This window comes from Artibeus jamaicensis, unplaced genomic scaffold (assembly GCF_021234435.1).
Source record: "Artibeus jamaicensis isolate MK-2021 breed Jamaican fruit bat unplaced genomic scaffold, CSHL_Jam_final contig_685, whole genome shotgun sequence".
NCBI classification, from domain to species: Eukaryota; Metazoa; Chordata; class Mammalia; order Chiroptera; family Phyllostomidae; genus Artibeus; species Artibeus jamaicensis.
In genome coordinates this window covers 18,380,049-18,402,991 of record NW_026521924.1, presented here as the reverse complement: position 1 = coordinate 18,402,991, position 22,943 = coordinate 18,380,049, and the positions used below count along the sequence as shown (strand labels likewise).

The 22,943-nt window shown below is 37.1% G+C and overlaps 2 protein-coding genes and 1 pseudogene across 9 annotated transcripts in view; 1 reads left to right on the top strand and 2 right to left on the bottom strand.

The window, feature by feature from the left end:
* Nucleotides 1-10,058, bottom strand: part of PHF20 (PHD finger protein 20) — a 115,816-nt gene extending 105,758 nt beyond the window's left edge. Inside the window, exons 1-2 of the mRNA XM_037164399.2 lie at nucleotides 9,200-10,058; nucleotides 8,285-8,456 (exon numbers count right to left, since the gene is read on the bottom strand). The gene's annotated coding sequence lies outside the window, so the exon portion shown is untranslated. The remainder of the gene's footprint in view (nucleotides 1-8,284; nucleotides 8,457-9,199) is intronic.
* LOC119063189 (hypoxanthine-guanine phosphoribosyltransferase-like) lies at nucleotides 6,981-8,274 on the bottom strand (annotated as a pseudogene).
* A 251-nt stretch (nucleotides 10,059-10,309) lies between the features above and the next one.
* The window catches only part of RBM39 (RNA binding motif protein 39), a 31,968-nt gene continuing 19,334 nt past the window's right edge, over nucleotides 10,310-22,943 (top strand). For 2 of the 8 annotated variants that reach the window (XM_037164703.2, XM_037164701.2), the window contains exons 1-6: nucleotides 10,311-10,619; nucleotides 11,236-11,299; nucleotides 13,042-13,091; nucleotides 17,664-17,858; nucleotides 20,478-20,543; nucleotides 20,640-20,693. In XM_037164703.2, coding sequence (XP_037020598.1) covers nucleotides 11,249-11,299; nucleotides 13,042-13,091; nucleotides 17,664-17,858; nucleotides 20,478-20,543; nucleotides 20,640-20,693 — 416 coding nt within the window. In that variant the 5' untranslated portion in view covers nucleotides 10,311-10,619; nucleotides 11,236-11,248. Of the gene's footprint in view, nucleotides 10,620-11,235; nucleotides 11,300-11,524; nucleotides 11,598-13,041; nucleotides 13,092-16,485; nucleotides 16,562-17,663; nucleotides 17,859-20,477; nucleotides 20,544-20,639; nucleotides 20,694-22,943 lie in introns of those variants that run through there. The other 6 variants (XM_037164705.2, XM_037164704.2, XM_053671043.1 and 3 more) reach the window with 5 other exon arrangements.

The window sequence follows — 22,943 nt, the reverse complement described above, 5'->3', positions numbered from 1 at the left end:
GAGGGGAAGGGAAGGAGAGAGGGAGAGAAATATCAATGTATGATTGCCTCTCATGCATCCCCTGCGGGGAACTGGCCTGCAACCCAGGCATGTGCCCTGACTGGGAATCAAACTGCAGTTGTTTGGTTCTCAGGCCTACGCTCAATCCACTGAGCTACACCAGCCAGGGCAATAAATGAAATATTTTTTTAAAAGAAAGGATAAAGAGAAAAGAGACAACAGGTTTTTTAAAATAAATAATCTGTTTAATATCCTTAGAATTTAAAGTTCTTAAGTGCAGGGATTTTATTTCGTTTACTGTTATATCCCCATTGCCAGTGCATGGAATGATGCCTAGCATGAAATAGGAGCTTAATATTTTACATGAATGATATCAAGTAATATTTTTGAAGTCCTTCCATTATGTTTATTTTCTTATTTTAATCTTTATAACAACCTTATGAAATGTAATAACTCTTTTAAAAAATATTTTATTTACCTTTTCTAGAGACGGGAATGGAGAGAGGGAGAGAAACATCAGTGCGTGACAGATACATGGATCAGTTGCCTATCACAGGCCCCCAAGTGAGGACTTCACTTGGGTTGCATGCCTGGGCCTGCAACCCAGGCATGTGCCCCGACTGGGAATCCAATCAGTGACTTTTTGTTTCACTGGCTAGTGCTCAATCCACTGAACCACACCAGTCAGGGCTAACAACCCTTTTAATGTGATGTCCAAAACGTTTCAATGACCTATAAACAACTAACTGGCTGTCTGAGGAAAAAGAAAAGATTGATTAGTAGCACTTGCAGATAACTGTGATATTAATACTTACTCTGTGGCTAATTTCAAACTACCAATGTGAGATCAACAGGCTCCCAAAGTTCCTAGATATTTAATAATCAATTCATGAGCTGATATGAGCCCACTTCCAGCACACAACTGCTACTATTCTTAGCAGAGTGTAGAAAACTTTTCACAAATTAGCCCTATCTTTCCAATGGAATCTCCTCTAACTCTCCAGCTCACCCACACAGTCCTGTTTCAAACCATATCGAATTCCTGTCTGTGTGAGAACATGCCCTGCTTGTTTATATTCCATTGTCACTGGGCAATGTGCTCTGTTTCTGAGAAGTTCTTTCATCTCTCTTTGGTCTGCCTCTGGACTGATCTATCTCCAAAGCAACCCCAACCAGTTCAACAAATAGTTGTTAAAGAACCAGCACATTCCAAGCAGCATGCTAGGAACTGGGGGATAGAGATAAAGGAGAAGCAGTAGATGTTCTCAGAGTAGCTCACAACCTGGTGGTAGTGAAGGCAAATGTCAAAGAAATGAAGCTGAAGTACAATAGAACAAGAGCAATAATGAGGGGTTGGTCAAGACTCATAAAGGTGGGTAGGATTAAGGCTTACTCCCTAGAGGAAGTAAAACAGAAAATTTTTTTTTAAAGATTTTATTTGTTTATCTTTAGAGGGCAAGGGAAGGAGAGAGGGAGAGAAACATCAATGTATGGTTGCCTTTGTGGGTTCCCTGCTGGGAACTGGCCTGCAGGGAACCAGCCTGCAACCCAGGCATGTGCCCTGACTGGGAATCAAACCGCGGTTATCTGGTTCGCAGGCCAGAGCTCAATCCACTGAGCTACACCAGCCAGGGCAGAAATATCTTTAAGGACAGACATTTTCCAGGCAAGAATACAACAGGCAGTTTGAAACTTCTGAAACAAAGTAAGAAAGTGGTGTAAGAAGAAGGATAAAGCTTCCCCGACTCCCCAAAACCATCATTAGGAAACTCTACTGCTTTCCATTATAGCAAAATCTCCAAAGGGCAAGTCATGAAAAATCAATGAGTAGATGACAACCAGGGAGAAACACAACAATCAGTCCATATCTTTGTTTTTTTATCCTCATCAAGGACATTTTTCCATTGCTTTCTGAGAGGGAGGAAGGAAGAGAGAAACATCAACGCAAGAAAGAAACACCCATCATTTACCTCCTGTACACACACTCAGACTGGAGATCAAACCTGAAACCTAGTTATGTGACCCCACCCCACCCCCTGGGAATGAACCCTGCAAACGTTTAGCTTCTCGACCAACTGACCTACTCCAGCCAGGGCTATTTATTGATTTTTTTTGAGAGAGAGACAAAGAAAGACATCAGTTTGTTTCTCTTTTTATTTATGGACTCATTTGTCTAACCCACAACCTTGGCAATATCTGGATGATGCTCTAATTAACTGAGCCACCCAGCCAGGGCACTCAGTCCACATCTTGAGAAATGTTTGCCCAAATTTTATACCTGTTTGTTGTCAGTAAATTATGGCCAACAAACTAGGCATTTTGTTGATAGTTCAAAGAATGCCACAGAACTTGATAGACCTCATTCAATCAGCTCAAACATCAGAAAACGTAGCAAAAATCATTGGAAATGACAAAGCAATACTGGTGAGATATGGAGAAAAGTACACATAATAAATATATAAATACTGCATAATAAAAATAACAATGATACTGATTTTCAGCCACCTATGTATGTGCTTTACTTGTATTAACTCATTTAACTTTTGCCACAATTTCATAAATTATATCAGTTTATAATAGGACTATTATTATCTCACATAGATATTTCACAGGTGGAAAAACTGAGACTTAAGAGGTTAAATAACTCGGTACTACAGATATATAGTGGGGTATTGGTATCAGCTTGTACTGACTTGCAAGAGCTGATTATTAAAGAATCAGTGGGTAGATTAAAATAGGACATAGTGGAAGTGTGAGAATATTTACACTGTAAGATATTGGCAAACACTACACATCAGACTTTTTTATCCAAGCAATTTTATCAGCACATCATTGGTATTCTTAGATATCTAGGTCTTGGAGATATAATAATGGTGGAAGATGGACAATGAAATTAACAAATAAATAAAATATATGTTATTTCAAAAGATGACAAGTGCTATTGAGAAAAATAAAGTATCAAAGGGGAGTGAAAGTGTTTCATTGTAATGTGGGCATTTGGGTGTGATTTCACATGATTATGAAAACAAAAACCTATAGGCTTTCAGAAAGACATTAAGAATTAAGTGGAGCTTTGGCTGGTGTGACTCAGTGGGTTGAGCACCAGACTGCCAACCAAAAGGTCATCAATTGGATTCCCAGTCAGGGCTCACGCCTAGGTTGTGGGCCAGGTCCCCGGTTGGGGGAGTGCAAGAGACAACAAATTAGTGTTTCTCTTGCACGTTCATGTTTCTCTTCCTTTCTTTCTTCCTCTCTTCCCCTCTCTCTAAAAAATTAAATTAAATTTTTAAAAAATATACAAATTCTAAAAAAAGAAGATTTTACGATTGCTTCATTTTTTATTATGAATATACCACATTTATTATGGACATACCACATTTAGTTTACACATTCAGAAATTAATGAATATTTAGGCTGTGTTCATTTTTTGGCTACTTTGTACAGAGTAGCCAAAATATTCATGTACAAGTATTTGTTTGAAACATATCTTTAATTCTTTTGTCTATATCTAGAAATAGAATTGCTGGGTCATATGGTAATTCTATATTTAACTTTTTTTTTTAACATCAATGTGTGTTTGCCTCTCATGTGGCCCTCACTGGGGACCTGGCCTGCAACTTGGGCATGTGCCCTGAGTGGGAATTGAATGGCCAACCCTTTGATTGGCAGCCTGCACTCAATCCACTGAGCTACACCAGCCAGGGCTTATTTAACTTTTTGAGGACTCACCAAACTGTTTGCCAAAGCAGTTGCACCATTTTACATTCAATGGCAATGTCTGAGGCTTCCACTTCCTCCCCATTCTTGCCAATATCTCATTTCTTTTACAACTACTGCATACAAGTCATGTTCATGCTGCACCTATTCCAACTCTGATGCTTCACATGTGTATTGATTTACAGATGTTTGGACAAGTCACGTATCTTTTTGTCTCCTCCAGAAAATGATTAAGGACCTTTTTTTTTCCCCCAGCTCCAAGAAAGACTGAGTCTATTAACTACATTCTTTCAGAAATACTGTCTTTCTGGGATATTCATTTTATAGGGCCATTCACTCATATCATGGAATCACAAGCTTTTCATTCAAAATTGCTGTGGGTTGATGCTTCTTTTGTTCTCCATCCATCATTTTCAACATATATTTCCATCTTGTGAGTCTTATCAGCAGGATCTCCCCCTCTATAGCTAAATTTGCTTAAATCCCGAATCTTGTGCAATGTTATGTTTGATTGCATTTCTTTTTGCTTCCATTAGCAGATGTTTTTAAACAATACCCTGCCTCCTAGTTTGTACTATTTTAGCATCAAATCAAGATATTTTGCAATAAAATATGTTGCTTTCTCTATATCTCTATGCCTGCTTCTGTAATTCCTTCATTTTAAATAAAATTAATATTATTTAATTGATATGCATTTGTTAAAACTCATCTATTGGTACAATTAAAATTTGTGCATTTCACTGTACATAAAATTTAACTTATAAAAAAAGGAATTTAAACTCTAGTTCAGACCTGGCCAGGTAGCTCAGTTGATTAGAGCATTGTGCCAATACACCAAGGTTGCAGGTTCAATTTCCCATTGAGGCAAATACAGGAGACAACCAGTGAGTGCATGGATAAATGGAACAACAAAATTGATGTTTTCTCTCTTTCTCTCTCTCTTCCATCCTTTTCTCTCTCTCAAATCAATAAAGAGAAATTTAAGAAAAAAAAAATTTAAACTACAGTTCAGAATATGCATTGAGGCCCTCCCTGGATGGTGTGGCTCAGTGGACTGAGTGCTGGCCTGCAAACCGGTCGGTGTCTTGGTTCATTCCCAGTAGGGGCACATACATGGGTTGCAGGCCATGTCCCCAGTAGGGGGCGCACGAGAAACAACCATACATTGATGTTTCTCTCCATCTCTTTCTTCCTCCCTGTCTCTCTTAAAAATAAATAAATAAGGCCCTGGCTGGTGTAGCTCAGTGGACTGAGTGCAGGCTGCAAACCAAAGTGTCGCAGGTTCAATTCCCAGTCAGGGTACATGCCTAGGTTGTGGGCCAGGTCCCCAGTGGGGGGCCACATGAGAGGCAACCACACATTGATATTTCTCCCTTCCTTCCCCTCTCTCTAAAAATTAAAAAAAATAATAAATCTTTAAATAAATAAATAAATAAGATCTTAAAAAAAAAAGAATACTCAATGAATTGTTTAAAGATAAAGAATATTAGTACATTTTACTTTGAAAAGCATTAAAAATTGAACTTAATGGATGGGCAGATGAACAGATATGTGATAAGGCAAATACTGCAAATTTGTTAAATGTGTAATAGATGGTAGGCATATGTCTTTTTCTTTCCACTTTCTGTTCGATAATTAAAAAAATAAAGTGTTGGATAAATATTCAGATTCTCTGATGACCTACATCAACCAGCTACTTCCAAAAGAATATTCTATAATCACTTCTTTCACAGTCTGATTGCATCAATTTATTTCATTCAATTCAAGTAAATGAATATAGATTTAGAGGAATAAAAGGGATAGTGTATAGAAAATGGTTTGTAAACCTTGAGGTGCTATATGCTATTATTAACACTATGATTTCAAGGTAAGGAGTTCATGCAAAATTTTAACACAATAGAAAATACTACCTTGAACATGGTTTTCATTCCTTCGGATATTCTCTAACTACACTGGAAATTCTTTTAAAGACTTTTAATTAATTAATTTATTTATTTATTTATTTATTTATTTTAGAGAGAAGAAAAGGCAGAAAAAACATTAATGTGCAAGAGAAACATCAATCAGTTGCCCCTCACACACCCCACACCAGGGATCAGGCTGAAATCCAGGTTTGTGCCCCAACCAGGAATGGAACCTATGACCTCCCAGTTCTCAGGCTGTCACTCAGTCCACTGAGCCACACCAGGCTAAACGGAAAACTCTTGAGGAAAGGGACTTTTTCTTTATTTTTTTTTATTGTTTATGCTATTACAATTATCCCCACTTTTTCTCTCTTTGCCCACCTCCACCCTGCCCCAACCCCCCCCCTTAGAATAATATTCTTGGTGGTGATGAATTAACTCAATGAGAGGCAACCACACATTGATGGAACAGAAATAATGCTTGTGTTGCTTCAAATGACTTGAGAACAAAATGATGAAAGGGGAATTAATTCACACTGAAAGTCCATGAGTTAAAGAAAAAAAACTTTAACTTTTCGGTCTGAGTTAGTCAGACCGAAAGAGGTTTTGCAAATTGAATGAAAAGCATATTATGTTTTGTCCTGGCTGGTGTAGCTTAGTAGATTGAGCGAGGGCCTGTGAACCAAAGGATCACGGTTCAATTCCCAGTCAGGGCACATGCCGGGGTTGCAGGCCAGTTCCCAGCAGGGGATGCATGAGAGGCAACCATACATTGATATTTCTCTCCCTCTCTCCTTCCCTTCCCCTCTAAAGATAAATAAATAAAATCTTAAAAAAAAGAAAAGCATATTATGCTTTAACAGTCTGAAATATAAAAACATATTTTTGTTTTAAATGCTGTTTTCCAGCTGATGTTTCTTGATTGTGTGCAAAATTGTCCTGTTCACTCTGATGGTCCCTGAACACAAAATCTTCCTGTTCTCAAACAAGCGATCTAGAGGGTAAGATCAAGTTCTTTTTTTTCAAGTTTTTTAAAAATTGATTTATTTGTATTTAAAAGGAACTATTGACAAAGAATCACTGAAAATAAATTGAACAAGCAGGAAAATACAGTTAATAATATTGAAACACTACTAAAATAATTTCAAGACATACAGTTTATCTGCTGTAACAGTACCTCTTAGATTCTGTCATTGATACAAAACCTGACTGCTTTTTACTGTTCTCAACACACAGTGATATAATGAACAATATTCAATCGCTTCTGTACTTTCCTGAATATATGAAAATTAAAATAACGATGAAAAACTAATATATCTTCTCTTTAAATGTTTCTTACAGATACAGTTTCGATGTTCTCATTCAACAGTGGTGGAGTTTAAGTGATTTTTCATTTACATGTCAAATAACAATCCACCCAAAGGGAACTGATGGTCTTTAGGCTCATAATACAAATAAAAAGCTTCAGAATGCAACAACTGACATTTCTAAAATACAAAACAGATAAAATTCTTTTTTTTTTTAGATTTTTTAATTTATTTATCTTCAGAGGGGGAGGGAAGGAGAGAGGGAGAGAAACATCAATGTATGGTTGCCTTTCATGTGTCCCCTGCTGGGAAGTGGCCTGCAGGGAACTGGTCTGCAACCCCGGTATGTGCCCTGACTGGGAATCGAACCGTGATTGTCTGGTTCGCAGGCCCGTGCTCAATCCACTGAGCTACACCAGCCAGGGCTAAAATTCTTATTACATGCAATAAATTCTACTAAGCAGCTAGCCACAGACCTAGAACATTTGATAACTTCACTGGTGATTTCAATAGGATTCCAGATGTTTCCAAACTCAATTTGAACTCTCATCTTAGGCTTTGTATTTTGTTCTTCCAGTTTCACTGAAAACACAAACATGATGCAAATCCCTGAAGTATTCATTGTAGTCAAGGGCATATCCTACAACAAACTTGTCTGGAATTTCAAATCCAACAAAGTCTGGTCTATATCCAACTTTGAGGGATCCTTTTTACCAGCAAGCTTGTGACCTTCACCATCTTTGAATTATACCGTTTGACCAAGGAAAGCAAGGTTTGCATTGTCTTGCCAGTGTCCATTATATCTTCAACAATCAAGACATTCTTTCCAGTTGAGAGATCATCTCCACCAATTACTTTTATGTCTCCTGTCAATTAATCATTACAGTAGCTCTTCAGTCTGATAAAATCTACACTCATAGATTTTGCCATAGGAATGGATCTATCACTATATCTGTTCCAGGCTTTGATGTAATCCAGCAGATCGGAAAAGAATTTATAACCCCCCTTGAGCATGCAGAGGGTTACAATGTGATGGCCTCCAATCTTTCATCACATCTCCAGCAAGCCATTCAGTCCTGTCCATAACTAGTCCTTGAGGAATAAACACCTTTCTTAAAACCTTAGCTTAATGCTTAGGTATACAGAAAAAAATCTAAGTCATAGTCTGGTTCATCATCACCAATCACAACACTGGGGCTACAAGTCACCATAATGAAGCCAGCAAGCACAACAGCTGAAGGCAGTCTAGAGGTCAAGATCAAGTTTTGATGGGGACATGCTGTCATGTCCCCAAACAAAATATTAAGAAAGGACCATCTTTATGCTGTAATATTTGCACAATGACAAGGTACACACCTGGCCAGGGCGGCTTTGTTGCTTGGAGTGTGGCCCCATAAACTGAAAGGTTGAGTGGTAGATTCTCAGTCAGAACACATACCTAGGGTCAGGGTATATACATAGGTTGCAGGTTTGGTCCCAGTCGGGGCATGTACCAGAGGCAATAGATGGACGTTTCTCACAAGCAGTCCTTAGAGAGGATTAAAGAAAACAAAAACAAAAACAAGTCACAATACTGGAATTAAAAGGAAAAAAGAGAAGGCAAAGGTTAGCTTGACTTTTCTGGCATATTATGCTTCAATTCAGTTTTCTCTGATGACTTTCAACACTTAAAAAGTCAATAGAGTACCTGGCTATTGGTTTGAGCACCGGCCTGTGAACCCAAAGGAAGCAAAGGGTCTCTGGTTTGATTCCCAGTCAGGGCATATGCCTGGGTTGTGGGCCAGGTCCCCAGTTGGGAGGTGTGCAAGAGGCAACCTATTGATGTGTCTCTCACACATGGATGTTTCTTTCCCTCTCTTTCTCCCTTCCTCTACCATCCTCTAAAAATAAATAAAATCTTAAAAAAAATCAATAGAAGATCTGAATTTTCAGGAAAAGGAGAAAGAACATTACTAATATGCAAATATTACCCTCTAAGAAAAACACTGTTTGAAAAGTTAACTCAAAACAGAAAGCCACCTTACACTACATTTCCTGTAAATAATTTGTTTAGTAATAATAGAAGTTAAATTTTTTGAGAATTAAATATTTTCCAGGCATGCTACAAGTATTATCTCATTTAATTCTCACTAGACTACTAGGCATTCATTCATTTATTTATTCTTTTGTCAAGTATTCACCTGGCTGGGCACACTGGCTGAACGCTGAGAATTCAATAGTGAACATTACCTGCCTAGCGTCAAGAAGCTTAGCTCAGTAATTATATCTTACCTTCTTCTTCATAGGAGAAAATGGAGGATAGGGCTCTATCAGGTTAATTTACTTTTCCAACGCTGCAGGTTTGGAGCAGTTACAGGAACCTAGGTATGTGGTTTCAAATCTTTGCCCTGAATCATTAAGTAGCTAGACTTCTAATAAGACTTTTGCTTATATGTAACCTAATTTTTTTGAAACCTTTTTCTGTTGGAGAAAAAAGCTTTGTACTCGTGACCTCTCTGGTCCCTTTTTTCCCCCTCAGTATTGACCTAAGTACAAGTGGTGAATTTACTCTTAACTGACAGGCATCTGAGAGACTTCAGGGGCAAGGAGCCAAGACTCAGGAGAATGGGGGACATCTTTGAAGAAACAACAGCAACACAGACACAAGGCCAGACTGTAATTCTGGGGTGCAAAGCAGATCCACTGCCCAAGGAAGCAGTTTTTTTTCTTTCTCTTTGTCTTTCTCCACTACTTCCGAAGGGGTTCTGAAGCTGGACAGCAGACGCAGAGCCTAGCCCACTGGCTCCAAAAGGCCGGGACGTATAATTTTTATTCTACAGCCCTTAACCCTCTATCCCTGTACTGTCTTTTCTTGCATTCTCTCTTTACGTGCTTTTTACTTCGTCTTCACCTGTGGCGCATAATTTATATATGACCGTTTTTGTTTTATTCTATCGCCATATGGACTAGGTTCCTTATGGCGACCTTGACAGACATCTGGGTGGGAGGCCCCGGGGAAGGTGGGAGGGTTAGCTCCAAGGATGAAACCTTCAGATAGCTGTAGGGAGGTGCCACGAGGAGGTAGCGACAACCGAGTTCCACTCAGCGTTGAGTCTTCTAAAGGATTGACATGAAAGGTACCAACGGCCTTTGCTCTACCAAGTCGCGCGGTCTCGCGAGTTGTGGACGCCAACCCAGGAGGAGGAGTCAAAGTGCCTCTCTGAAAGGGGGATGGGAATATCTGTGGCGCAATCATTGCGCGAGATTGGGCCTTGGTTGCCGGGCCCCCCCCACCTCCATCCTTAGATCTCGCGATATTTCGTCCTCTCCAGCCTGGAACTACAGGCAGTTTCTCGCGAGAGCCCGTGCTGAGGGCTCTGTGAGGCCCCGTGTGTTTGTGTGTGTGTATATGTGTGTTAGTGAATGTGAGTACGGGGAAGCAGCCGCCGCCATTTCAGGGAGGCTGCGGACGTTGTCGCAGGCTTGGATCCTGAGCTGCGGAAGCCGCTGTCCTGCACTCCCGAGCGGCCTTCTCTAATCCCATTGTTTCTTTTAGATTTGCTCGGGCCTATCCGCCCTCGGAGCCTGAAATTCGGGCTGGGCGGTACTGCGGCCCGGGCCTAGAGGCTTAACTGTAGCAACAGCGGCGGCAGCTGCAGCAGCTCCCTTCTTTCTGAACACGAGCAGCACAGGGGCCCGGAAGCCCGCACAGGTAAGTAGTTGTTGTGAACCCTAGTTTTGGAAGAGACTTTGAGGTTGGATCTTTCCCGGGTTGAGGAACACTCTTTAGGCGTTTTTTTAGCGACGGTGGGGGAGGGCAGTCTTTCTAGAAATCGGCCCCATTTTGGCGACCGCGCCCTTCTTTTCCGGTTGAGTAGGTGTTAGGGTTCTTGTGTGTCACGAACCCCAGGGAGGCCTCGGCAGATGGCGACCTGTTTCTTCGAGGCCTGGGCCGGCCGCGACCTCCCAACATGGCGCCAGCCGAACGCTGCTGCCACGGCATACAACCCGCCGCTACCCAGGGAGTTTCCCCTGCTTCTAAAATGGCAGAGCGGGTTTTCCGCGGAAAGGCGCGCTCGATCGAGGCTCCCGGGATCTGTTTTTTGGGGTTCATGGCAGGGTTTTAAAAGTCGAACATTTAATTTATTTTCATGTGCTCTCAGAGAGGCATTTCAGTTTTAGTTACCAAGACTGGTCAAGTGCGTTGTGCTACATTAGTCATGCCTGGGCTTTTGAAGATGTTTCTCTGAGGCGTTGGAGTATTTGAGTAAGAAATCGAGCATAAATGAAATATATTTACTCATAGAATTACCGTATTGTTTTTATAGGCGTTTAGAGAAAATGGCAGACGATATTGATATTGAAGCAATGCTTGAAGCTCCTTACAAGAAGGTGAGAAAAAAATGTTGGTGAGGTTTATATATTTCTTGATTTAGCATTATTCACGAAACTACTGCTGAAATGTAAACTAACCTCCCCGGAGCCCTCTTGATTTATCTTATCAGAGATGCATTACGTATAACTTGCAAAAGTAAATATATGCTATTGATGTAATAATATTGTGCAGTAGTTTCACTTCAGCGTGATGAATAAATGCCCATCTATCTCTCTTTGTAGACTTGCCTAACGATATCTCACCTCTACTCCCATGAATTCACCTTTGATTCCAGTGTGAACTGTCAATCATAAGGTAGTAATTGAGTGACTTATCGCTGTACCGTGGTCCCCTAGGTAAAATGACTCAACTAAGAATTACCAGCTCCAGTTTGGTATAGCAAAAAGGTGAATGTAGTGGTTTGGGAAAATAGCAGGGGTCCAAGAATAACAAAGTAAAACCAGTCTGTGGCAAGCAAATCTTTAATGTCTTACAAGAAGAAATGGGTGAGATTTAAAATATTTCTTTATATATGTAAAAGACTGGTGAGAGTAAAATATTAAAACAGGCAGGTGATGATCTGCTTAGTTAAAAAACACTAAAATTCTTGGATCCCTGAATAGAAAAAAAATTTTTTTTAAGCAAAAGAGGCAGTATCACAACTTAGAGTCACTTGGTGACTGTCTTACTGTTCTCCATATTGTTTTATTTTTAATTAGTCCCTGCCATATTTCACACTAAAAAACTACAAAGGAATTTGGCTAATAATAAGTCTTTGACCCATTTCAGTATCCCAGTGAAACTAAAATGTCTTTTCATTCTTTCACCAGTTGGTGGTGAAAATAGCAGTATGCATGCATTATCACTGGTGTCACAAACTGTAAGCTTTGTAAGTTAGCAGTTCTATAACTGGTGTGATCAAGCTTTAAAATAAACATTGCGCTAAACCTTTTAAAAATAATACATTTGTTTTGGAGTGTATAGCACGACCATGTGGTACCAATTTGGATGAACTTTATAGCTTTAAAGTGTACCTAGTTTAATGCTTAAGACTCTTGAAGAGCTTTCTATTTTAATGTTAAGATTCTTGTGTCTTAGTTAAACATGGATGTAATTCCGTGTAAACAGGTATGGAAGTAGGAAATGTTTAGGCTGGACTGGTGGATTATTAATTGACTTTCTTGGGTTCTTGAGAGTCAACATTACTAAAGCAGTGTGAATCCCTGTTTGCTTCAGGGCGAGATGTGTGACAGAGGTGGCATCAAGCTCTTACAGTCCCAACCCTCCAACGGAAATGGGCGAAGATCTCAGGAATGGCATCGGTCACAGGAAATCCATAGTGGCTGGCTGCTAGCATGGCCACTTGGGGCTTAGGCAGAAATAGAACCATGGTACTGACCAAAGGGACTATAGCACATGGAATAAAACTCAAAACAGGACTTTATTCATGTTTTAAAGAATTCTATTTAACCACTTCAACACTGTATAAATCTGGATAACTTAATATTTATATAAGAAAGTAAAATTTAACATGTTAATATGCCTTTTTATTTTTGTATCTTGATGACTTAATTGTAAGCAACAAAGTGGTTAAACACATACCCATCTAAATTTTTTTATAGCCTTCCATGTTAAACTATGGATAAGTAATTAGTTTTAAAATTGTTTTGTATTTTCTTATTCCTGTTCCCTTTACCCTTTGACAACTTGAAATGTTACCACTTCGTCCTCATGATGTTCTTCTATCAACCTTGCTTAGGATGAGAACAAGTTGAGCAGTGCTAATGGCCATGAAGAACGTAGCAAAAAGTAAGTTTTAAGAAGGGAGCTGGGGTGGGGGGAATTTTGGGATCTTAGTAAAGTTGTGTTCCTGTGGCTAAAGTGTCAAACTAAGGTTCTCTTTGGAAGCTTTTCTTTTCCTCTTAGAAAACTTGTTCTTTGGGGGGACTTAGAAACTATTTGAGGATATAAAAGTATGGACTCCTTCCCTAGATTTCAGAATATGGTTTCAGGGACCTTTTGGATACCTTCCCCTCCAAATCCATCCAGGAAATTTGTATGAATGTTATATTACAATTTGTCTTTTGTTACTAACTTTGGTTTAATGTTTAATGATGTTATCAATTAAACTAACATTCACTGAAGATGGGTTAGGAAGAAGTAAAGGTAACAAAATAATCAGGCCAAGGGCAGTATCTAAATTACTTAAAGGAGTCACAGCTATGAAATTAACCAAGTTTCTTGCTGCTTAAAGGCTCTTTTGTCATAATGGTATATAGCATACTTAATACTTCTTACGTTCCTCTTACGTGTCTCTTGTTTGAAGCTTTTAAAACTAGAGTAGACTTAATAGGGAGAATGGAGTTTTGAAAAATTGACACAAGTTAATAGAGTTAAATTAGTAATCCAAAACCGTAATAACTCAATGCTTTAGACTAGAACAGAATACAGTATACAAAATTCTAAGTAATAGTAAATTAGATCTATTTTAGATGCTATTAGAGTTTCCTTTCAGCTCTAAAATTAGTGATTTTTAATAACGTGATATACACACATTGAATGTTTTATTAGGCTATATTTATGATGTCATTAAAACATTTTGTCATGTTCATGACCACTTATACACAAAGATGATGGTAAATAGCCATTCACTTGGATTTTGTTTGTTTCTTTGTGTTTTGGGTGGCTCTTTTTCTTAAGAGCTCAGTGCTTTATAATAATACACTATTATTAGTGTATTATTATACATTCTCACAACTTAGGTTGATATAATTTCATAAAAAGATGAAAAAATGTTAAATGGAATTATTCAGGCTTTGCGACAACACTTTTAATTATAATTTTCCTAAAATAATGTAGTAATGGATTAAAATGATATAAAATCACTTTATAGACTCTGGTGGGAGTCTGTTGTAGTTTCCTCACTAATCACAACAGGTTATGGGTATTAGATCGTTACACGTGAGGCAATCAGCTAATCATTGTATGGTTTAATGTGTCTGGTTTTAGACCTTTACCAAAGTAACTATTTCCTATTTAATGGTTCTAATTTATAGTTCTGTAACCCAAAGATGATATAGGAAGGGATATTCATATATCATGATATAATTTAATTGTCAGGACTAGTGGGTGAGGTAAAGCTCTCATTTTAAGTATGAAAAGGATGAGAACATGCACTGTGGGGTACAGGCCCTTGTACCATTTTTATTATTTTTTTGTTTTTAGTTTTTTCAAGATTTTATTTTTAGAGAGAGGTGAAGGGAGTGAGAAAAACCTTGATATAATGATATATCAATGTGTGGTTGCCTCTTGTGCGCCCCCTCCTGGGGGGGGGGTAGCCAGCCCACAACCCAAGCATGTGCCTGACTGGGAATTCAACTGGTGATACTTGAGTTCACTTGCCCGAGAACTAAAGGCCCCTCAACCCACTGAGCCACACCAGCCAGAGCCCTTGTGCCATTTTTAAATGTTACTCCTTGCTAACATTGTTTCCAGTTTTACAATACTTCCTGCATCTAAGCTCATTAAAGCTACCAAGTTTTTTACAAGGACACAATAATAGATGCTTAGTGGCCTTTATCTAATGTAAATAGTCTTATGAGACTAAATACAATGCACAGTTTTCTTTAATTGATCATAGAAATCTTTGGCTAAGGGGGGAACTTTCCAAAACATTCCAACTACCATCTAGGATCTTTTTAAGTGTATAAATTATTTCGGTTTAGACATCTCACCAGTTATGTATAGTTGATTAAATAAATGGCTCCCTTGTTCAATCAGGAACTTTTTCCCATTTTTCTGAAGGAAATTAATCTTTCAATTTAATTTCAAAGTTATCTAGGAGAGAAATTATGTATTTAGGGATAGATAGACTATAAAGCAAAATGTTCAGTGCTTTAGTTTTTGGTGTAAGTTTAGTCAACCAAAGGAAGGTGCCACATTGCATTTTTCATCTTAAAACTTCATTGCCTTAAAAGCCATTGAGTGTTGGATGTAGTTTTAAGATAGTAAGAAAATATACATTATGAGAATTGAGAGGGGCCAGTAAATGTCTTTTCAGGAAAAAATAATTTTGATTCTCAATACATGCACTCAGTTGTATTCCAGTAGTTGTATCAGTATTAATATAATACAAGATGATTATCAATTAAAGAACTATACTCCTAAGTTTGGCAAGACATCAAAGTAAGCTTTTTAAAGTACTGGAGCTTGCCTTCATGGGAATATTACTTGTTAGTGTAACCAGTTTAGCAAAGTCTAAATCAGCATTTATTCAGTTAAATTCTTTCAGGAATTACTCAAAAAAGAGTAACAGTAAAATGACACAATTGAAATATATTGGCTACTGTGGTGTGGATTATCTATAAATTTTGGAATAAATGACTTTTCTATTTTTTTCTTATTTTCCAGAGTACTTTGCATTTAAAATTTAGATCTTCTTACATGGAAGAGGTCAAATCCAGTTATAGCAAAACACCTTTACAGCAGAGGCCATATAACCAAAAAGTCCAAAGGCCCAGCCCAGTGGACCATTTACTTCAATGATGTTCAGTACAAAATTCCACTGCCACTAAAGACTTTGGAAAGTCCTTTTAAGTTGTAACAGGATTTGACTATTAGTATGGATTTATATAACCTGTTTTTATTTAACTTAGTAAATGTTCTTTGAAGCTATACACTGACTTCTTACACCCTTAAATTTTTGTCTGGGCTTTTATGCAGAGGATTGTACATTCTCCATGTCTCAATATGTTGCTGTCTTTTTACCTGTCTGGGGTTGCCTTCAGATGTGGGCGGGGACTTATTTATTTAAAAAATCCTAGGAAGACCTTAAAATGAAATTAGCTATTCAATTTTTAAGCCCTTTCCTTTGTTAAAAATAAGTCTTGGGCCTAAAAAGAGGTAAATAGGGAGGTTGGCTGCCTCTCTTCTATGGGCCATCTATAAGCAGAGCAAAACTTGTCTTTGTGGGAGATGGAGTTACTTTTTACTTTGTTCCCTAATTATGTTTAGGACTTTTGAGTATAGCTATTGCACAGAATTCCTTAAGAGAGTGTTAGGTTTTTCAGGTAACAAAGTTGGAATGTTATCTGTTGCCCTTTGGGCATGCTTTTATGACATAATGAGTGTAGCCTAATTTTCTGTCATGTGCTACCTAGCATATACATTTCTGACAGTCAGGTGGATTATCTTGAAATTTTAGACAAAGTTTCTGCCTCCTTGGAAAGCTCTACATCTCCTTGTGATTGGAGTGTGGGTTTCAAGATTCCGGAAGGTGGGTGTCTTCATTTTCTATTTTCAATGCACTCTAAGATGGCCTACTTACAGGTTCTCTGAGGCAGACTCTGGTTGCTCTTGTGCTAACTTTACTTTGATAAGAACTAAACAGTTAAAATCTCCAGATGATAGTAGAGTTGTCAAAATGTTTATTCTTTTAGCTACTATAAGTTGACATTTTAGTGGAATAAGTTTATTTTGAAATGGCTTTCAATTTATATCGAAATATCTGAAGGCACCTCTAAAATTTGGGTGATAGCACAGAGGTATGGATTGTAAGATTTAACTATGAAATGAGTGAGTGGTATGTTGTGAAGAGTACAGAAATGAACAAAGATATGACTGACTAGCTTTTTTAACCTTACAGAGTTTGAAATTTTGCAAAGATTTATATAGATGTTGATCTTTCTGATTGCACCCCACACGCTGTATAAACCGACATAATAGTCGCATACTCCATTTTCCCACATGCTCATAACTTTAAAAATACCTGAAATGGTTACAATAACATCTATGAGTATCAATGCATTTTACTGAATTTTACTATCTTTTGTTACTTGTAATTTTTTGATCATGGAAACCAAAGTTTTGATGTTTATATGGCCTGGTGAAAGGATAAAATAATAAATTAATAAATTGGATCGAAATTGATTTTGGGGAAATGAGTGTATTTAATGACAATTCTTATATATGGTTTAGCACTAATACTTCTATGTTAACATTCTGTTATAATAATTGATTTATTACTGTATCCTGTGGATTATAGTAATACTTGTTGGCCAGTAACAAGATAGTCAAACTTTATTTAAAGTCCTTTCCTTTTTGGACCTGTAGCTGACTCTCAGATGATCATTATAGTCCCTCCTCTCTCAAATGATTCTTTGACAACTGACTGCTGATGTTCAGTAGCAGAAGGCAAAGATTGGGTATTGTTTACCTTACCTAGGAGTTAACTTTTTTCATAAATAAGATTATCACTGTATGATTGTAAAAATGGCAAAGTAAATTTACAAAAAGGTTTTAAAAATTCTAGCCATAAAAGTAAGTATATTTTGTCAGATTGTTAAACCAGCAAGATAATAGTGGGTGGTTTTTTTTCCTCAGGAGGAAAAAAAGCAAGAGCAGAAGTCGTAGTCATGAACGAAAAAGAAGCAAAAGTAAGGAACGGAAGCGAAGCAGAGATAGAGAAAGGAAAAAGAGCAAAAGCCGTGAAAGGAAGCGAAGTAGAAGCAAAGAAAGGAGACGGAGCCGCTCAAGAAGTCGAGATCGCAGATTCAGAGGCCGCTACAGAAGTCCTTAGTATGTAACTGTGTTTATGATTATAGTTTGAGTCATTTGCTGGGTGTCCAGATAGCAATTTAATCTGAGTGATTTGAACTGTGAGATTTTACTTTTTAATATGATTATTTTAAAAAGCATTAAATAAGGATATTGGCATTGAAAAGACTAGTAAAGTGAAAAACTGGACAAATCATAACTTGTTTTACTCTAGGCATACAGATTTTTTTTCCATATTAAAATATATAATTGTATGCCAGTCCAAACTAGCCTACAGCAGTAGAGTGCTAAGGTTTGATAAATATAGTGCCCAAATACTTGAAAGCTCTGAGGTTTGTGAACATTTACTGAACATAAGTTTATTTAAAAGTCAAATATGCCATTAGGTAATAATCTTGTCTGTGTGGCTATTTATAGTCGAAATGACAGATGCTTTGTGAATTTGGTCTGTGCTCCTGGATAATGATGACTGGGGGGGGGCTCATTATGCATTGTATTTAAAGTTTTTGAAATAAAGCACTAAATGTGCTTTGAAGGTTAAATTACTATGAAAAGTTGGATCTTGTTAAGTTACAAGTAAAGTTTCATTTTAGTCATTTAAAAAACTCTGAATTGTATTAATACCTGGAAAGAGCCTACCTGCAGTTTTTAAGCCAGGATTGAATATGGCAGTCTTTAGTGCTTTTTTCTTAATAAACACATTGTTGTAAATTATGGGATTTTTGAAATGAACACTTCTAACTTTAAAATTTGAATGGATGAAAGTGGAATTCACAGATAACCAAATCAGAGTCTTGTCTCTGACACTGGGGCAAGTTACCTCTGAGTTTTCATTTTCTCAGCCTTTCAGAAAAGTAACAGTTATCAGAAAAACTTAATGAGCATTGAGAAGAGAACGTAAATAAAGCACTCGCCATAATGCTATTCATGAAATGTTTTGCTATTTGAAGCCATTCAACTTTGAGTGCTGATTCTTGTTCTTAAATCTTGAAAATGGAAAGAATTGAACTATTTGTTTTCTAAGTTCCTCCTAGGTGCTTATTTTGTTAATTTAAGAGCTTAAGGGACCATAATGTTCTTTTTGATTCCAAATGCTCTATTAGAAAATACTTTCTGTCCAATTTATCAGTTTTCTGCAGTTTTAAAAATCAAAATGAACTAAATAGGGAAGAGGATTCCTTTAATAAATTCTGAATGCTATTTTCTCTGTTTAGTGATGAATACTTGAAGTCAGCCTGTGATTCTGGTCTGACTTAAAAAATGGATTTAGTTTTCACATTTGGTTTCAGGTAATTTTTAACTATGGAGGCAAAAACTGGGACTTGAATAATGTAATCAGGGTAGAACATTTTAATACATTTCTTATTAGGACTTAAATTTACCCAGTAAATGTATATTCTTAATTATCAGTTTGAATTACAAAGGACCAGTTTAATATAATTTATTTCAAACTGCTTGAATGTTAAGTACATGAAGAGTTCATGAAAATGAATCCAAATAGTGGATCACAGACCATTCGTTACTTCATTTTCACTACCCTTCTGGGAAAGAAGAATGGGATGAGCACTAAGGGACATCTGACTGTCTCTTTAATTTAGTTTGGTCATTCAAAATAAAAGGCTCAAATACTGCTGAGTCATTTTAGAGTTATTTAGAATATAGGACAAAACTATTTCAAAATAGTTGCTATTACAATTTTTATTGTTATTTTTTTCTTAGAATACTTGCCTTTTTTATCTTTTTTAAAAAAACGTCATGTCCTCAAAATTTTTTTTGAAGAATCGGTGATTCTTCTTTACTTCATCTTTACAATGGGATATTTTGCCACAAAGAATTGAAGTATAATAGGCTAAATGTGCTTTTTCTGTAGTCCCTGAGACTTGCTATTAAATGGAAATTTGGAGTTTTTGTGATTATGTAAAGAATTAGTCTTATTTATTTATTTATTTATTTATTAAAAAGATTTTACTTATCTTTAGAGGGGAAGGGAAGGAGAGAGGGAGAGAAACATCAATGTGTATGGCTACCTCTTTTGCGTCCCCTGCTGGAAACTGGCCTGCAACCCAGGCATGTGCCCTGACTGGGAATCGAACCATGGTTGTTTGGTTCCTAGGCCCGTGCTCAATCCACTGAGCTACACCAGCCAGGCCAGTCTCCTTATTTTTTTAAAAGAAGTCCCTCAAGAAAACATGAATATTGTATGTGTACTTAAGTGTAAATACATGTATATTCCTGAGAGAGGCTGTGCAGAGATGCACACCAAACTGGTAACTAATTATTTCTGGTGTGAGAGAAGTTCAGGATGATTTATTTTCACTTCTATGTGTGCTTTTTTTAACCTCAGGAATGTATTCATATGTAATTTTCAAAAAATAATCTAAAAAAGTGAGCATTTTCAGAATTTAAAAAATTTTTGAGGCTGTAACCTTTGGTTTTGTTTGGCACCTCAGTGGTCCAGGATGGATAACTGTAAGAGCAGTTTGCCTGGGATAGAGTTAAAAGAAAACGTCTTACTTCCTCTTCATAATTGAGGTGGAAAAGAAGCAGCCTAAACAATGTTAACTTGCTGGAGAGCACATGAACGTGATCTTAGCAAGACCCTAAACCTGTAACTAGTGTAATTTTGTGTTTCCTTTTTAGCTCCGGACCAAAATTTAACAGTGCCATCCGAGGAAAGATTGGGTTGCCTCATAGCATCAAATTAAGGTTTTTAAACATACTTCTGAATTGTTTAAATTGTTTTTCAAGGAACGAACGTGGTGTACTTGTTTGGGTAACTTCTGATACTTTTTAACTTTGCAGCAGACGACGCTCCCGAAGCAAAAGTCCTTTCAGAAAAGACAAGAGCCCTGTGAGGTAGCTGTTGTCACTCTTTCTTTAAAACTTTTCACTTAGATAAAGTTTCAGCAATTTATGCTACTTCTAAATTTAATGACATTAAGTAAATTCAGCCATATTAAATTTATTTCCTTTTGTAATACTGTTACTATTAATGCATTTCTAACTTATTTTTAACTTCATATAACTAAGTTAAGCAGTAATTACCGTATTAATGTGCAGATGCTACATGTTAATGTTATTTCCCTTTTATATTAACTAAATTTTTAAAATTTTAAAGATTTTTTAAATTGATTTTTAGAGAGAGGGCAGGGGATGGAGAGAAACATCAACATGTGTGGTCACCTCTCATATGGTTCCCCCACCACCACCAACACCCCCCCCAGGGTCATGGCCCCCATCCAAAGCATGTGCCCTGGCTGGGAATCAAACTGTCAACCCTTTGGTTCCTAGGCAGGCACTTAATCCCCTGAGGTACACCAGCCAGGGCTATATTGACTAAAAATTTTTAAATGGTAGCTATAGAAACCTTCAAATGACTTCACTCACTGTTCTTTGGAATTAATACATTTGAGTTACTGAAATGGCCTCAGTGAAGGTAGTTGTAATTTTTATCAGTTCTTTCCTGAGAATATTTTATTTCCAAAGTCTTATCCAAATTGATTGGTTTTTAAGTAGTTTTTCATTTTTTAATGTTTCTGTGGATTATTTTCTTTTTTTAATAAACAAGGCTTATCTTTATCTGTCCAATTTACCATGTTGATCAACATCTTTATTGATGTCCTGGCTCCCCTTGAGGGCACGTTTTAACTTTGAGTTTATCCTGTTACTTTGTGTATTCTAATGATCTCAAGATTAGGTAAAAACCTTAATAATTCAAAAAATTCTCTGTGACAGATATTGGGGTTTTTGTTCTTTAATACTTAGTTTTCTGTCAAAAACTCCACTTTTAGTTCTCTTTGGATCTAGTTCAGCTTTTATACCTGAGTTTTACAGAATGTGTTTAAAGTCAGTTGCTGATTTCTCTATGGGTGTTTTATGAGAATTTTGTATGGAGTGTTTCAGAAGTATTCCTGAGAATATTCAAAACATGGATAAGAGCATGTTCGTATTTGTGTCATAAAGTATTCACTTAGAATCTTAACCATATAGTAGTATTTTATAATGGTAATATTAATAGATGCTTTTATTTTTCTTAAAGTTTATAAGATTAAATTCCTACTATTGTGCTGTAGTATTTTTCTTATTTGGGCACTTTAGTTCCTTCTATAAATATAGAAGTATAAGGCTATTTGTAATATGAGTAAATTGGATCCCATGACTGATAATTACCTAATTTCCTGCTTTTTATTTTTGATTTTCTTAATGGTTACTCTGTATTCCATATTCATCACGAAACATTTCTTTGGATACTGATTTACAGTCTTAGTAAAATGGTTCTGGACTAATAACAATTTATTTTAATTTGTTAGATAAAATAAATTTCACAGCATCGAATTGTTTTGTTTTTGTTGGGGTTTTTTTGTTAAAGATTTTATTTATCTTTAGAGGGGGAAGGGAAGGAGATAGAGAAAGAAATATCAATGTATATGGTTGCCTCTTGTGGGTCCCCTACCAGGAACTGGCCTGCAACCCAGGCATGTGCCCTGACTGGGAATCGAACTGCGATCCTCTGGTTCGCAGGCCAGCGCTCAGTCCACTGAGCTACACCAGCCAGGGCTTGAATTGTTTTTTATCATTTGGGATTTTACTTTCAAGGATACCTTTTGTGATTATCAAACTTGATTTCACTTTATGATTTTTATGGCTGGTTGTGGGAAATCATTCTACTATCTTAGGACCAGTCTGATTTGTGGCTAGTTGGTGGTTATATACAGTTGTTGTTAGTATATTCCCAGGCTTTTGATTGGCTATACATTATCCAAGAGAAAACACCATTTGAAAGATTGAGAGGTCAGTGGACTTTTTTGTCATAATATAGCTATTTTCAACCTTTTTCATCTTGTGGCACATTTAAAATAACTAAAATTCAGTGCCCACCAAAAAGTACATTTTTTGCCAGTCTGACAGTAAATTTCATTCACACCAGGCGGCTATTGTGTTAAATGTTGTCATTTTTTTATTCAGTAATCTAAGGGAAAAGAGGTCAGTTCCCCTGACTATAAAGTCAGGTGTTGCACATTTAAAAAATTATTGCCCTGAGTGGTGTGGCTCAGTTGACTGGAGTGTTGTCCTGTAACCAAAAGGTCTTGGATTCGATTCTCAGTT